We start from the raw sequence: 17,967 nt of genomic DNA, 5'->3' as shown, positions 1-17,967 counted from the left end.
GCATTTTCAGTGCTGATGTGTGATCACAAATGCACCATTTCTCCCGAGTCCTACTGAAGGTATTTATATAACAAAAGTGTGCTACGAGTACAAAAAAAGTAAGATCGTAGCCTGACTTTAAAGACTCATCTACCCCCTTATGTCTTATGAACACTAAATTTAGGCAGGTTGAAGTTAGCTGGCTTCTATTACAGCTTCATGATGTAAACTGGAGGGTTGTGGGAAGTAATCAGAAGGCAAGGAGAAGATATCAGTCCCTTTGGTTAAGGCCACAGAGGATCAAATACTACTCATCATCATAGGTAGTTCTATCCTGGGAAGATCTTATCCACCCAACAGAGACATGAGGGGGCAGAAGCTTGAGTTTGGTTTTTTGTTTTAATACAAACTTCCACCCCCACCTCCCCCACTTTGACAACTTCTGTAGTTTAAAAATTGAATTGAACTGATTTAAGGGTATTTAAAGTTCATAATCTTGGGATCTGGTTAGCTTCCAATCTGCTACTAGGTTAGATAGCGGAGTATTTAAAGTATTAAAGGCACAGAGTCGAAGGTGAGCCTTTAGTAATATAAATAAAAATAAAGCATCCAAAAATGCATCATCAGAAGAACCCTGATTCAGAAAAGAACTGAAGTACAGGAGTAAGTGCTCTCCTGAATAGGGATGCTTTTTAGGCATCAGGGCCATAATAAGAACTATCTAGAATGCAGTCACTTCACTTTTTTCAGCTCAGTCATATCCACAGCTTTTGCAGGCTGGTTTCAATAAACTTTAATACTGGGGCAGAGGGGAGCAAACTACTAGGGATACCAAGACAAAAATCTCCAGCACATAAAAATCTAGAAACAGATCAGATACAAACCTAAAACACCAATCTCAAGGCCTTCCAGTCCTGCTTCAATTCTACTGTAAATATCTTCTCTCTCACCAAAGTCTGCGGCAATAATTTTTGTTTCCACTTTGAATTTCTCTTCTGAAAAATAACAAAAACAAACCAAAAAAGTTGAATACAGTTAAGTTAAAGGACTTGGCCATTCCAATTTTAAAAATATGAAGGATACTTAAGTCATTATGGTTTAAGACAAACTACTATACTGTTAGTTCAAAACATTGTTATACAGTGTCACATTCATTTATCAAGGGCAAGTGTTCTACTGTTAGGTTGTTTTTTTGATTTATGCATAAACTTTCAGCGTACCATTAAAATCTTCCAACTCTTTAAAGACGCATACAACTAGTACTCTCTCACCACAAGAACCTCGAAAGATTCAGCACCTTCTGTTCATGAGGGTCCAGGGAGTTAGCAAATTACACAGGTTAATACAGACCACACAAAAACCAAAAGTTAGAAGCAAATTTCGTGTATCTGTTACATGTTGAGAGTTGAAGTGCAATGGGATCAGGGACCATTGTACTTCAAATATTTATGCAGTTTAAGTGGCTCACTAACATTAGCAAAAGACTATTGGTGCAGAAGGTGCTGCAGCTTAAGTGTACGCAGATTCCTGTTGCCCTACATCTCCACCCCTAACCCTGACTTTTTTGATGTTTAAGAAACCAAGGAGCCAGAAGAGCACAGAGGAAAGGAAGTAGGAAAAAAAAAGATACAACTACAGTTTACACAAGGCCAACAAAAACCTTCAACATAGTGTCACTTCCACTCTTGCAGCATGGTGGAACAAATTACATTGTTATAATTTCTGACATTTTATTCAAGATTTAAGGATAAAATATCTCTGTAGCCTAATTCTCTTTCCATCAAGTTAAATTACACCTCTACCCCAATATAACACGACCCGATATAACACGAATTCGGATACAACGCGGTAAAGCAGTGCTCCAGGGGGGCGGGGCTACGCACTCCGGCGGATCAAAGCAAGTTCGACAGAACGCAGTTTCACCTATAACGCAGTAAGATTTTTTGGCTCCTGAGGACAGCGTTATATCGGGGTAGAGGTGTAATTACATTAAATTAAAATCAGCACAATGCCATCTTGGACATCAGCAAAACAAAAGGTGGTGACCAAAATAGTCTAAATTAGATGAAAAAAGCACTATTTTAGTGTTCCTTCAGTAATTTATGCACATTTTAAAGAATAGTTGCGGAAAAAATATTTTAAATCATTCATAAAAATGGTGCCAATTTAAATGGAAAAGAATCATTCACAAAAAGATTAGAAGCAGCCACATTCCCATGATGCTCTCTTCCATTCAAGAAAAAAAAAAATAGCAGCTCCCATGATTCTGTTGTCCATTCATGCAGAATCATGAATCTACTGCACTCAATGGTTTGCTTGCGGCTTTTTTTTTTTTTTTTTTTAATAACCCTAATGGCAGATGCAACTATTTTTCCCCCTCTTCATCTTTCATGAACAGCTGCATTGTTTAAAAATCCCTAGGGAGATGTTGCTATGTAAAATGACGACGTAAACAGCATTAAGCCCCTACTGCAGCAGCAGTCTTGTGATCTTGTCAGAAGAAAATCAAGTTCACCTTCCCCCTTCTCAGTAAAAAGATGTTGAAGAGATTCTATTTTTGAACACATCTGTTCGAATGTTAAAAACATACACATGTGAAATCCTATAGGAAGTGAATTAGAGGGAACAAATGTATCAAATGTGGACAAGTGGTTTGGGTGGATGAAGCATCAAAACAGGACATTACTGCATACGTACAGTCTTTATTGTTTTACGGTATTTTCAGCAATTTTCATTGCCATTAAGGGGCTCTATGAAATGCACATTATTTAAACAAGCCAGACACCATCACTAATGACTCACTTCTTACATTCCTCAAAGTGTTTTTCATTAGGTTTTGTTTAGCAGTTAGGGCTGTCAATTAATTGCAGTTAACTCATGCGATTAACTCAAAAAATGTAATCACGATTAAAAAAATTAATTGTGATTAATCGCACTTATAATAGTAGAATACCAATTGACATTTATTAAATATTTTGGGATTTTTTTTACATTTTCAATATTGATTTCAATTACGACACAGAATACAAAGTGCACAGTGCTCACTTTATATTATGATTTTTTATTACAAACATATGCACTGTAAAAATGATAAACAAAAGAAACAGTATTTTTCAATTCACCTCATACAAGACCTGAAAATCTCTGTATCGTGAAAGTGTAACTTACAAATGCAGATTTTTTTGGTTACATAACAGTACTCAAAAACAAAACAGTGTAAAACTTTAGAGCCTACAAGTCCACTCAGTCCTACTTCTTATTCTGCCAATCGCTAAGACAAACAAGTTTGTTTGTATTGATGGGAGATACTGCTGCCTGCTTCTTATTTACAATGTCACCTGAAAGTGAGAACAGGCATTCACATGGCACTTATGTAGCCGGTGTTGCAAGGTATTTACATGCCAGATATGCTAAACATTTGTATGCCCCTTCCATGCTTCAGCCACCATTCCAGAAGACATGTTTCCATGCTGATGATGCTCATTAAAAAAAAAAAGTGTCCATTAAATTTGTGACTATACTCCTTGGGGAGAGAATTGTATGTCTCCTGCTCTGTTTTACCCGCATTCTGTATATATTTCATGTTAGAGCAGTCTCGGATGATGACCCAGCACATGTTTGTTTTAAGAACATTTTCACAGCAGATGATGAAAATGAACATGTGTTAATCCGCACTGCTTTGGATTGTTATCAAGCAGATCCCATCATCAGCATGGACGCATGTCCTCTGGAATGGTGGTTGAAGCATGAAAGGACATAGGAATCTTTAGCGCATCTGGCATGTAAATATCTTGCAATGCCAGCTACAACAGTGCCATGCGAACACCTGTTCTCACTTTCGGGTGACACTGTAAACAAGAAGCATGCAGCATTATCTCCTGCAAATTGTAACCAACCTTGTTTGTCTGTGTGATTAGCTGACCAAGAAGTAGGACTGAGTGGACTTGTAGGCTCTAAAGTTTTACACTGTTTTGTTTTTGAATGCAGGATTTTTTGTACATAATTCTACATTTATAAGTTCAACTTTCATGATAAAGAGCGTGCACGACAGTACTTGTATGAGATGAATTGAAAAACAATTTTCTTTACAGTGCAATTTGCAATAAAAAATATAAAGTGAGCACTGTACAATTAATATATTTGAAAATGTAGTAAACATCCAAAAATATTTAAAATAAATGGTATTCTATAGTTGTTTAACAGCGTGATTAATCGCGATTAATTCTTTTAATTGCTTGACCGCCCTATTAGCAATACTTGGGGGAGTCTTTAAAAACAAAACAAAAAAAGGTTTATAAAAGCATACAAAGATACTGAATGACAAAAGAGGTAAGCAAAAAAGCTAAGACCTGATGCTGAATGGAGATAATTATGAAGTTCTATATCACTGATGGTAGCTTTTCCATGCAATCGGTCTTCAAAGCTTATGAAAATTAGCAAGTCCTTAAAGAAATGGATTTACAATGATTAAACTATGCAGCTATAACTAATGTGTATCATCTTCTATAATGTGAAACAGGAAGTAAGGGAAGCCAGAAGAAGCAATACAATGAAAAATGAAAAACAGTAAAGTTAATATCTACAGTAAAAATTACTTTAGTATTGGAATTTATGTTCTGTTCAACAGGTATATTCAAGGTCACATCACTACCCAACTCAAGACAAATATTTAAGATGGGGTCAGAAATGGTTCAAGGGTTTTTTATTTTTATTTTCTCTCTTTCAACACTCTCTTATTAAGATGGTATTACCTCTTCGAAGGTGAATCAGTTAATACCCAGTAAGCCAGTTATACTTCATCAGCCCACCAACAGCTTGTAACAAATACAGATGTTTCGAATAGTAGTCCAGATTTCAAACAACACTAGTGGATTAACACATGGTATTCCTGAATACTTCAATTCCTTAGGCAGTCCTCTATTGAACCACATCTCCTGAATCTCAACACATCCTCTCTCTACTTCCTCAATGATAACTACAATTAACTTTTCCACTTCACCCCTACTGTGCAACCCTGGTTTATATTTGGACACCTAACATCTTAATGATAGTAGCTTCTCGCTGGTTGCCCTCCCCACCTCTCATCCCTCTGAATCCTCCAGGCTATCGATGCCAAGTCTTCCTCTGATCATCACCAATCCTCCTGAAACTTGTACACAGGCTTCTAATTTGCTTCTGCACTAAGTTCAGGCTGCTTCTTTGCTCCTTCTAGGTTCTTCACAACTTCAACCCTACCCAGATCTCAGCTCTCTTCATCTACCCCCAGTACCTGCTTCATTTGCCTCTTCATGCTACCCACCTCATGACTAGAAAAGTCTGCGTTATACCTGCTGAGTGTTTTCCCTCAAGACTCTTCCTACGCTATTCCCCACAGTGATGGTGGTGGTGGCTCGCTGTTTAAATAAAAATGCTTGTATCTAAGGATGTAAATATCAGTTTAAAAAGTTAACCGGTTAGCTATTAAAATTATATCATTTAACCAATTAACTGAGGTTGCTCCAGCCAGCCTGATACGGTGGGGGCTGGGGCCGGGATCCCGCCGGCCTGGACGGGGCTGGGGTTCCGCTGGCCGGCCAGCCAGCCCAATGCAGCTGGGGCTGCTCCGGCCAGCCGTACTCCAGCCAGCACGGGGCCTCCGGGGTTAACGGTAAGCCTAATGCTTACCACTTAACCTTTTACATGCCTACTTTTATCCTTAGAATGTTAGCTCTCTGGACTTTCTTGATAAAATCTTATACCAAGGTCCCAACAATTTCTCTCCTTAAACAGATGTTCTTACCCTTAAGCAGCCCCTCCAACCCAGCCAAATTTCATGGTGATTAAACCATTAGTGAAGTCACAAAAACTGTGAACATGAATCACCAAGACACAAAACGTACTAGTGAAGGAATCTGTGAACAGCCTGCACCAAAAACTAAATCAATCCCATTTGCAATGGTCCCTCAATCCCATTTTAGGGCCTGTAATTCCATGTTTACTTCCAAACAACTTATATCTTGTTTATTGTAAATCTTAAACTAAAACCATTTGCTCTGTAGACGATCAATATTATTTCCACAGACAACAACTATAACCTCCAAAAAATATTTAACTGTAGTATAAGGGTTTTTAACTGTTAACTATTTTATACTGTTACTATAGGAAAAGGCAAATAAATACACAATCAACATGGGCCATATCTTCCAAAGTGCAATTCTGCATAAATCTTACTTAGATATACACAATCATGAAAGTTCAGGTCTAGTTTATCTCCAGGTACTACAGCATTCCATTATTTTTGTCAGTTCACCACATTCCATATTATGCATATTATCTCAAGGTTCTCTTCCATTGCTTCTCAAACTAATTCACCTATTTCTGCTTGTAAGTTTTTTGCACTGGGATAGATATTTGTAGTTTCTTTTTTAGTGTGTTTATGTATATTTAACTATTTTCCCACATACTTCATTGTAGCCTACACCTATGTGCTGCTTTCAATCTGTCCCTCTTCCAGAGGAGTTATAATTGGACCAATTTTTTTAACCAGATACAGAATTTCCTTTTTAATATCCCTAGCCAATCTCTCTCTGTCTACTCCAAGGACTCTTCAGCACCTATTGGCTTACCTACACTACACCTCTAACTTGTAGTTTTAATAGCTCTCCACAACTTTGATAATCTTGATATTAGAAGTTTGGTTCCACTTCTAAAGGTTGGGGCTGGGATGGATGGGCAAAGGGATTTATCAAGAAGGACCTCATCCCTTCTATATAAGGTCTTCTTTTCCTAAGAAGTTTGCTGCTGCCTAAAAACTCACAACCCTTTATTTACACCATCTTCTCATCCAAACATTTGACCCTGAAGGTCCTGTCATCTATCCAGGTCTGCTTAGGGCTGTAGGAGCATTTTAGAGAAAGCTAGAAATGTTACTAAGAAGAACAGGAGTACTTGTGGCACCTTAGAGACTAACACGGCTGTTACTCTGAGAAATGTTACTGTTGTCTTGTCCTCCTCTTTCTCTATATCTCTAATTTGTCAGTTGCATTCATCTGCTGTGTTATATTAAACCTATATGTAAACTCTCTGGGGGTGGGGGGAGAGATTGTTTTTGTACAGTGCACAACAAACCCAATCCTTGATTAGGGCACCAAGGAGCTAGTGAAATGCAAGCCCTCTCCCCCAAATTAAACATTCTTCCTAATGATTACATTTAGCTGCCAGGACTTCTTTCACCCCAGGCAGCAAGTTACCAAATGACTGTCAGTCACAGCATACTAACCTTAGGAAGTAAATTGAGAGTACTGTACTTCCTGATCCCAACCATAAGAGCAAGCTCTTCCTTTTTTGCATTAGAAATACTGCTATGAAACATTTAAAGTCTGTGTCCACTTCTCTGGCTACCAGACAGCTAATTGTCTAAGCCATGAAAGCTACACACAAAACATTAATTTCTGAACCACTTAGTAAAAGAACTGATTTAGGGGAAATGGAAAAACATCCCAAACATCTGCTATCTCAATATAACAAAATGGGATTCAAACTTTTTTTTTTTAAATCAATAATCAGTTCTGTAGACCACTTACTGCTTTAAAGAAACTACACAAACAAACACAGCCAAGTATTTTAATTAAGAGATACCATCTAGTGTCTGGCTATGGTGCAATACACTCCCACATGGCTTAGTGCCAGCTGTGGAATAGCAACACTAATGCTGCTGCCCTAATTGAAGATGCAGACTAAAGCACATTAATTTGGCTAGTCCATGTAATAGCAGGTATGCTAGCATATCTACCAAGACGCCTACTAAGTTACAGATGTTTCCATACAACTCTACAGCGCAGTACTGGTAACCTAAGGAATAAACAGAAGTTGAAATAAATTATAGTTGATAGAACAGTTCAGTCTGTGCTTGTTTTGCAACAGAAGGCTCCACGTAGGGATGTCATACAGTATCCGTTTCAGCACATAACATATAATGAGATGCCTGGGTAAGATTTAAGAAAGCTTGCTATGTTAAATTTAGAAGGTAAGTATATTTTGGTCAAGTACCAGAAAATATTTCTGGTTTCATTTCATACCAGTGGAATTCACTGTATATACAACATTGCCACGTATACCGCACTAGCTAGACCAGGGGTAGGCAACCTATGGCACGCGAGCTGATTTTCAGTGGCACTCACACTGCCTGGGTCCTGGCCACCGGTCCGGTGGGCTCTACATTTTAATTTAATTTTATATGAAGCTTCTTAAACATTTTAAAAACCTTATTTACTTTACATACAACAATAGTTTAGTTATATATTACAGACTTATAGAAAGAGACCTTCTAAAAACATTAAAATGTTAATGTATTACTGGCACGCGAAACCTTAAATTAAATTAGAGTGAATACATGAAGACTCGGCACACCACTTCTGAAAGGTTGCTGACCCCTGAGCTAGACATATCACCTAAATAGATAACTTTAAAGACAGTTTGCATCAAAAGAGTAACAACAATTTTTCAACACAGGCTAAACAAGTGAGAAAGATTAGGGTATGTCTATACTTGGAGCTAGGGGTGTGATTCCCAGCTTAGAGACACATTCATGCTAGCTCTCAGCAAGCTAGTGTGCTAAAAATAGCAGCACAGCGGAGGATGGATGGGCAGCAGCGAGCAGCAGCACAAGCTAGTCACCCTAAGTACAAAACTGCCTGAACCCCACTGCTCACAGCTATCCATGCTACAGTGGTATTTTGAGCACACTAGCTTGATGCGTGCTAGTGCAAGCATGTCTATGTCAACTAGGAATCAGACCCCCCAGCTCCAAGTTTACACATACCCTTAGTGTTAACATAAGCAGTGGAACAATTATTCAAAAGTGTGTGTAAGGAGGTCAGAAGCTCTCTGCAATTGTCTGTGTAACTAGTTATTTAGAACAATACATTTTGAAAGCTGAAGTTAGATTTTTATTAATTTCTCACATACTCCTCATTCTTCAAATAAATATGTTGGAATAAAATGTGTTTCTAAGTCACAAGAGCCACAGGCTCTTGAGCCCTATTGGGAATCTGAGTTGTTACAATGTGCACGTGAACAGTTCTTGTACGTCATTTTCTTATTTTGTTTTTTATTTATTTATACTCGACTCTGTTTGCTATCCCCAAAATTCCATTACATTAACGTGTCAGTTACGGACATACATTTTTGAAAACTAGCTTTTAAAGTCTCAGATCAGCAAAAAGGCAAGGATTTCATAGTAAATACTAGATTAATGAACATATGTAACACTTCGTATCAAAAAGGCTTTACAAACAATAAACCAATTCTTGTGCCCCAGACTGTAAGCTTTCATAAAAATAAAAATGCTTAGCCCTTATAATTACAAAGATAAGTGAAAATATAAAGTGTAAATTGATTAAGTTTGTCTGCCAGAGTCTACAAATAGCCTGTAACAATAGCTCCGCATATGAACTTCCTCTATTCATCCCAATGCCTGTTAAGTCATCATCATGCTTCAAAGTAAAGTGTCACCATAGTTATTTCAGCTGATCAAAGCGTACAAGAATCATATTACAAAGATCTGCACAATCTGATCCAAGCCTTATTGGCATTTGAAGTGCCCTGAGTATAGTTAGAGACTAGGAATATTCCACTACTTTCCCTTCCATTCCCATTTAATCTCGCGGATGTAGTAAATATAACCAAAAAATTGTGCCTATCTACCTAGTAAGAATCTTCTGGTGTTAGTGACTTTTTCAAATATAGTCCCACTTTAAAATGTAAAATTCTGCATATATAAATTTGCATATACTCACATAAGTGGCTTAGGGAAATACTTTAGCTCTTTTACAAGTAGTGTTTTCAGGAAGATTACAGCTTCCAGCTCAACACCATTTGGTGGATTGTGATGGACAATGTTACAAATTTCCCTCTTCCCCCTCCCCCCCAACATAATTTTAACTGCCCCTCTAAGGTGTTTTTAGCTATCACACTGCTGCTTCCAGATAGCTTCTTCATGCTAATTAATGTCTATTTTTAGTTTGATTACGTCTGAAAGGGCACATCACATCATATGCCCTTTAATTATTCCTTCTTACCTTTTGTACTATTGTCTGCTTGCTAGACTGTATAAAACCGTATGTGCATTTAAAACCAGAATTCTAAAGCAATTATTTTCATTAAAATGGACACTATCAACTTGAAAAAAAAAATCCTCTGAAAATGTGGTACCCATCAATGTTATAAGTAACATCTATGATTAACAAAAGATGGCGTTCAGTATTCTTGGTGTATTTGATTTTGAGTCAATTTCTGAATCTCTGTGGAAAATCAGTTAGCAAGAAGAACCCTACCTGAAAAGGCCTTTAGCAACAAAGGAGAAGGCACTTACATTTTAAGGAATTGTTTAAGCAGTACACCCTTTTTTCCTAATTACAAAAACAAAACCTAGTCCAGGGGGTACATCAGCTCATCTAGATATTTGCCAAGTTTTACAACAGGCTTCATGACAAGCACTAGTAAAGTCAGTACAAACTAACATGTCATACAATGACTTGTTTATACTGCTTTATATACTATACACTGAAATTTAAGTACAATATTTATATTCCAGATGCTTTATTTTACAATTATATGGTAAAAATGAGAAAGTAAGCAAGTAGTTTTTAAGTGAGGTGAAACTTATGATATGCAAGACAAATCAGATTCCTGAAAGGGATATAGTAGTCTGGAAAGGTTGAAAGCCACATCAATTTTAAAAAAGTTAATCAATTTCATGAGATTCAAGTTGAAAGTATCCTTTTAAAACAAACAAAAAAACAAAAACTTACACCATGTTTGGAAAGGTTTATTTTATTTTTTGAAGCTATTTAACAAACATTTGCTAAGCCCCATACTATACAATATCAGAAACTAGGTGGTGTGGCTATTAAACTAAAAAAATGCGCCTTTGGAACATCTTAATTGTTAGTGTACCCTCAAAGATATAGTAGCTATTTTTCCTGTAAGTTTCAATATAGAAACCACTTTTTCAGAGCTAGAATTTGACAGCAATGCTTTGTTAGTCTTTTATAACTAGCACTACATAATAATTGTGCAAGGCCAGCAAATAGAAAGCATCATTTTAGTTCGGATATTTTTGTTAAAGTGCACAGCACATTAAGTGAAAATGGACAATAGTGTAGCTATATATTTATGCTTTTATACAAGCCAACTCAATGCAAAGTGATTTAGACCTTAGTTATTTACCACTTGCTGTTTGTTTACAAACAATGCTTTTCCTAGGCCTCAGTGACCATCACATCTACAATGACAGAACCGGAAAGGGAAGAAAGGAAAGTTTCCCGTGCAGCCTTTGAAGGGTCCAGGCGCCACAAAACACTCATCTACCCAACATCAAACCAATCAGCAGAAAATAAGTACAGGATCTGCCCAGCTTCTCTCCTTGCTCCCTAACGAGATTGGCTTCAACTGCTCCACCACGTTCTGTAGCAGCAGGTTGGGCGGAATCAGTAAGATGATTGGTGGATGTGCTGATACATTCACCAGCCACCAAAACAGCCTGGCCCATACCAGGGCTATCATGATGTGATCTATATCCTTCCTCTGCTTCCTCAAAGCCCCGAGTATCATAGGCATGAACAGAAAGGCATACAGTACTTCTGGAGTCCACGGGATGAGGAAGCACCTGTCAGAGTGGGCTCATGCCCCTCCGGAGGAAAATGTTAAATGTGTGTTGTGATATGTTGCAAATAGGCCTAACTTTTGGAAACCCCCACCCACGAAAGATGTTGTGGAGGACTTAAGTCTTTGAGGAACTATTCATGGTTTTCAGAAAAATCTCTGCTGAGTTGGTATGCCAGGATGTTCCGTGGACCAGGTAGGTGGAGAGAAATTTGTGTAATTTGATAACGGATTCTGCAATCACAAAGATGTCTGGCTTCTTGACAGAGTGAAGAGGATCTTGACTTCCCGTCTGTTGACATAGAGCATTGCTGTAACGTTGTCTGTCACCACTTGGATGGTTAAGCTCTGAAGAGACAAGAAAGCCTTGATGCTAGTCATATGACCTGAGCTCTAGAATGTTTATAAATAGGATGGCCTCCTGAGAAGACCATATTCCTTGAATTTTCAGCTGGTCAAGAGGAGGATGGAGAAGTGCGAATGGAGGCTTTTCATCACTAAAGACTTAAGCTCGAGGCATTGAAAAGGGAACTCGGATGAACTCCTTAAATGGCTCTGCCCAGGAATTTAATGGGTATAAGGTTTCTTGAGGAATCATGACCAGCAAATCCATACTGTGCCTGTTCGGTAGATATGCTGGTTCAGGAAAGGCAGAAATAAAGATAAAGGTGGTAGAGTAGCATGGAGTATCCTGCTGATATGATATCCAAAACCCATTTGTATATAATGATATGCTCCCAAGCTTGTTGGAAACAAGAAAGGAGGTCCCCAAACTGAGAAATGCACATCAACAATTGCAGCTGGTAAGACCCACCTCGAGCACCCCATCAAAACACCAGTTTTGATGATGAGGGTTGTGAGGTCAGTGCCTGTGTAGCAGGCAGTCTCTTTCTGGAACCGCTACCTTTTTCTTTGGGCAAGGTGGTCTCTCAGAGTGAGAACTGAGCAGCATGAGGTCTCTGAGCTGTCTAGGACTTACTAAATTTCCTTTTACACACAGGTGTGTAAATTCCCAGAGAGCACAAAGTGGCCTTGGAATCTTTTAACATATGCTGAGACTTATCTGTATTCTCCACAAACAATTTTAAGCTGTTGAAGGACGACTGTATTCTGGACCTCCCTTGGAAATCCTGGGAATTGAAGCCAACAGACCTTTCTCATGACCACCAATGTAGAAATAGAGTGAGCAGCTGTGGCAGCAGCATCCAGAGAGACCTGCAGAGATGTTCTGGCAAGGAGCTGACCCTCTGTAATTACTGCCTGGAATTGGTCCCTCTGCTCTGGTGGTAGATGCTCAATAAATAAATTGAACTTTGAGTTGTTGGTGTGACAATATTTCACTATCAACGGTTGATAGCTGGCAATTCTAAACTGTAGAATCACAGATTGATATATAATTTGTGACAAAACAAAAATCAAGACACTTCTGATCTTTATCGTATGGCATTGATTTAGCATGGTGCTGCCTTCAACTTTCATTTACAGCCTCAACAACTACCGGTAGGGAGTTGGGAGAAGGATGAGAAAAACTCCAAATCTTCAGATGGAACATAATATTTCTTAACAGCCCTTTTACAGGTCAGCTGTATTTTTGTTGATGATGCCAGATTACTTTTGCAGGATCCAACAGAGCCTCACTAACAGGTAGTGCAATTTGAGCAAATAATGCTGTATGAAAAATATAAAGCCATTTATGTGGGCCCAACTTGAGGAGGTTAAGAAGTCACAAGTGCTACAACTGTGGGAACCCAAGCTCTACAACTTAAGGTAATAATGACACTTTCTAAACATTTTCAGGAAGAAGTCACCTGGGTCAGTGTTGCAAGTACATGGGGTGGCACCATGATTGGTCACCTGATGCTTTGCAATGCAGTAGACTGACCTGAGCCAAAGCTGTAGTGGGTCTCAGGTGAATTCTGGCAAGCAGTCACATATGTACATTCAGACACGTGGCCTACCATCATCAATCTGATCAGTACCATCATTTGGTTTGAAATCACTGTGCTCTGTGACAGTCAGAGCATGAATAATCTGTCTTGGGGTACGTAAGCACTGGGTACGGTGGAATCTAGCCTAGCTCCTGACTAACATCTGAGATGGGGTGACAGAACTTCTCCATTTACCAGGAGTCCCAGCCATGCAAACAAAGAGAGGATACAGTTAAGGCCTACCAGAGTACCTGATGTGATTTGCCTCTGATTAACAAATCATTGAGATATGGGTAGATGTGAATGCCCTTCTTTTTTAGGAACGCTACCACTATGTCTAGACATTTTATGAAGATTCAGTCCAATGAAGAGTCTAAAGGTGAGTAGTTTGTACTGATAAGGGTTCAGCCCCACCTTGGATCTTATGTACATGACCTCTGTGCTGGCTGGTACCAGAAGAGATTGTGTATGGTGCTGGGCTGTAAAAGACCTGGGATTGAGTGTCACCCTGGTATCTTTGAGGCAATGTAATGCCTTTTCGGTTCTTGAGCTAAATAGGTCCATACCCTTGAAGGACAAGTCCTCAATTGTGGCTTCGACTTCCCTTGGTAAACCAGATGTCTGAAGCCAAAAGGCCCACCACATTGCAACTGCAATGGCCATCGAGCAGAGTTGGCTACCATTTGGCCCCTTTTGATGGAATCCCTCAGCTCTTCCATGAAGTCCTGCACAAGGTCACAATTGGAAGAGGGTTACCCTCTCTCTCATATCGGAAAGTTTTATTTTGCAAATAAAGCCCACTAGTTCATGATGGAAAACTAAAAGCTGAGGAATAGGCCTTTCAACTGACCAAGTCCAGCTTCTTGGGGTCCTTGGCTTTTGGAGTTTCTTCCATGGATCTGGTTTTCTCCTGGATGATAGAGATAGCAAACAACCCTGGTGTTGGATTGACAAAAGTGCTCAAAGCCCTTGAGTGGAAACTGGTATTATTTTTCCACTTACTTGGAGGTGAGCGGAAGTGAGGCCAAGGTATGCCAAAGAACCCTCGCTGGGTCCAGGATGCCCTGGGTATTGAGGATGTTGAATAGCTTGGGTGTGTCTTCTTGGATCACTGTCATTTCAATGTCTAGTGTCTCAGCTATCCCTGATACTAACTCTTAGAACACTGTGAAGTCACTGACGACTGGGGTTGGGGCCACAGTGACTGCTTCATCTGGAGAGGAAAGGGTACCTTCAGTGGGGAAGGGAGCTAGCGTGTCTCTCTCACTACTCCTGCTACATCCTTGGGGGGGTTCCCTGCTGTTCTGATGAAGGTCCCCTTCACAGCAATACCAGTGGCAACTGAGCTCTCCTTTTCATCAAGATATGTGAAGTCATCCTGCTCAGGGATCTAAGCGAGGGCAGGCCCCAGCAGGGCCACTATGCCCAAGGTGGTGCATTATATTGGAATAGTCTGACCACGAGGACCCACCCATCGTCAGTCCTACACTGGGACTTGGTGCCACATGTCTTTCAAGGAAATGGTTCCCTGCGTAAGTCAGAGAGAAGAATTAGATCTCTGGGAATGGTGGTGCTGATGGGTGCAGTTCCACCTCTGATGGTAGTGGGGCCAGGGCCAGGTCTGGTACAGAGAGGAGCAATGAGGGCGAACCATTGAGGGCATATTTCAGAACCAGGAAGGATTCCAACCTCCAAGACCAGTGCTGGCACAGATCTCTGCGCCAGTATCTGTACTGGTGGACCGGTCTACCACAACCCGATGTCACTACTACTGTCTTGGTGCTATCCTTGATGTTGAGAATTTTGATGTCTTCTCTCTCAGTAGAATCTTCTGCATGGGACGGACACGTTGCGCAGTACACCCTGCATTTGTGCTTGTTGGAGAAGTGCCTTTCCACTCCAGAGGATGAAGTCAGTACCTCTGCTCCTTAGTCAGTGCTGAGGCCTTCAGTGCTGACAAGATTTGGCTAGTATCAGGGATGCTTACAATGGCACCAATGGGTTTGGCACCTTCTTTGCCTTCTCTTCCCTACTGGAAATGGGGATGTGGTGATCAGTTCTTAGAGCACTTGCCAAACATCATCTCTTCATTTCCTGTACAGAAGATATCTGCACTCCTAGATCTGATGCTACGGTCACGGATTACTCCACAGTCTCATTTGAATCTTGTGTTTTAGGATTTTCAGTTGTGGGACGAAAAGGAGCGGCAACAGCACACTTAGCTAGGATGTGTATTTCCATGGGACAGAACAGGCATCTGCTGGGTTCATCTATGATGGCTATTACTCCATTGCAGGAAGGACAGCATTTAAACCCAGTAAGTTTAGAATCTGCCATAGCTACTGGCTGGTGTAAAGCATCTTGCCCCACTGTACAAGGGGGCGTGTGTCCCCCCGTCTGCCCTAGATGCTTTTTTTTTTTTTTTTTTGGCGCGGAGGGACTGCCCAACAGAAATTTTACAAACAAATTAATAAAAACGGAGAAATGAAGATGACAATTCTTTACTGGAGAAAGTTCTGGATGTCAGAAGTGGGTCGGATATAGTCCAGGTTCTGTCTCACTGACACAAGTGGTAAGAGGGAGGGTTGATGCCACTCTGCTCCATCATTTATTTCCTCATATAAGGCAGCATAAGATGCATGTGTGGCCCCACTGGACACTGCTCTACAAAGGATTCTGAGCCTGCACACAAGAAGCACATGTGCATCTACAGTGACACATATTCTAAGAGGAATCCTGGGTTCTATTCCACTTTCTGGAGCAAAGTGTGCAGTAACGGTTACTGATTTTTCTGTCCCATCTCTTAACACATCCCTTCTCTGGTCTGTCTGCTTCTTCCTTCTCCTCCATGTTGCCTGGCCAACAATACTGGTAGCATTAAGAAAACTGGAAAGACAGTCTCCTTGATCTGATACCAGGAGCAGCAACTGCAGGAAGAGTCCTGCTCAGTTTCTGCAGCCCTGAGCTGGAACATGCTCAGTGCAAATGGAATGTTTGAGAAATTAGATATCAACATCTAAAAAGCCTCTGCTGAACACATGCAGTTGGCAATTTTCAAAAAGACTTATAACTTACGCAAATTTGTGTATAATTGTAACAGCGAGAGCAAAAGGCACCTGGCTCCAGGTAAACTCCTTCCTAAATTTCAAGTATCTGCTCCAAAGCATGGATGTAAGTGCTAGAGCTCCTCAACAAAACGTTTGCAGTAATTTAACATTTGCAAAACATTTCCCCCAACCTTATTTTCAGAAATGGCTGAATTGTTTTTCTGAAACTTTCCAAAACAATTCAGCCCGAAGATGAGACTTGGCATGGAAAGTTTTAGACTAAACAGTTAGTTTGGCCAAGTTATAAGCAACTGAAAACAGTCTTGTAATAGAAAGTGTTCTGCAATCTCAACTACAGCGTCACCGCCAGCTCCACTTATAATATTATTTAAAAAGTTATGTGGACCACTTCTACCCGGTGTAATTTCTTTGACATCAGCAGAGTTACACCACGGATTAATTTGTCCCACTATCACTAATTTCTTTATTTGAAAAACCAGAGGGAGGGACTGCAACTTGTGATTAGCATAAGGAGATATGTTTAGGATTGTTTTGAATTCCAGGAGAAAAGGCACAGTTTTGAAGATATCCCATTCTAGAATTAACCCCCAATTGCTCTTGGAAATGAGATGAGAACTGTACAAATTTGATCAGTTAGGCACTTCTCTTTTTATCATATTCATGAAGTTTTTTAAGTGTTATGTAACAGTGACGTAAGATTATTAAGAATGTAAAATTAAGGTTTATAGAATATTTTAAAACTATCTATTAATGATTATAAAATTGTCTTCATGTGGAATTGGAGAGGCCAAAAGGAGCTGTATTTTAGCTTTCATGTGTTAATTTTGAAATGTAAAAGAGTTTATCACATACTTATTTCACTGGCAACCTGTTCTAGTTTTTCTTGAGATCTGCTGATAAGAGCCACATTCATTCCATGCTTTGCTAGCTGAAAGAAACAAAAGAGATACAGAGCAGTTCAATCACAACTGTGCAATAGATCACTAGCCAGCATCACCTTTAAGAAAAGATGAAACTTGGGTCAAATACTACAAAATATATATTGACTGGTAACAGAGAAAGTCAGATATAGAAATTATGGTTTAAAATATCTAGAGATGAAGGAAAAATAAAACTGAGTACCAGATTGAGTACATGGTACTTTACTGCCCCACCACAAAGACACTTACAAAGGATCTTCAATAACTCTGCTCTGAGGTAGGTGAATATTTACATTTATAGATAGGGAAACCGAGGCAGGGGTTGTGTAATTTTCCCCAACTCCACAGAGCAAGGTCAGTGGCAGAACTTGGGAATTAGAATTCAGGCTCTTAAACCCATGTTTAACTCAAATAAACTAAATTATTTCT

The 17,967-nt window shown here is 39.5% G+C and overlaps 1 protein-coding gene across 1 annotated transcript in view; it reads right to left on the bottom strand.

Annotated features, from left to right (window-relative positions):
- HSD17B12 (hydroxysteroid 17-beta dehydrogenase 12) overlaps positions 1-17,967 on the bottom strand; it is a 154,958-nt gene that overhangs the window by 60,706 nt on the left and 76,285 nt on the right. Inside the window, exons 3-4 of the mRNA XM_054027955.1 lie at positions 17,471-17,546; positions 864-974 (exon numbers count right to left, since the gene is read on the bottom strand). Coding sequence (XP_053883930.1) covers positions 864-974; positions 17,471-17,546 — 187 coding nt within the window. The remainder of the gene's footprint in view (positions 1-863; positions 975-17,470; positions 17,547-17,967) is intronic.

The sequence above is a fragment of the Malaclemys terrapin genome, chromosome 4 (assembly GCF_027887155.1).
Source record: "Malaclemys terrapin pileata isolate rMalTer1 chromosome 4, rMalTer1.hap1, whole genome shotgun sequence".
NCBI classification, from domain to species: Eukaryota; Metazoa; Chordata; order Testudines; family Emydidae; genus Malaclemys; species Malaclemys terrapin.
Note: the sequence above shows the minus strand (reverse complement) of the source record. Positions and strands in the feature narration are given on the sequence as shown.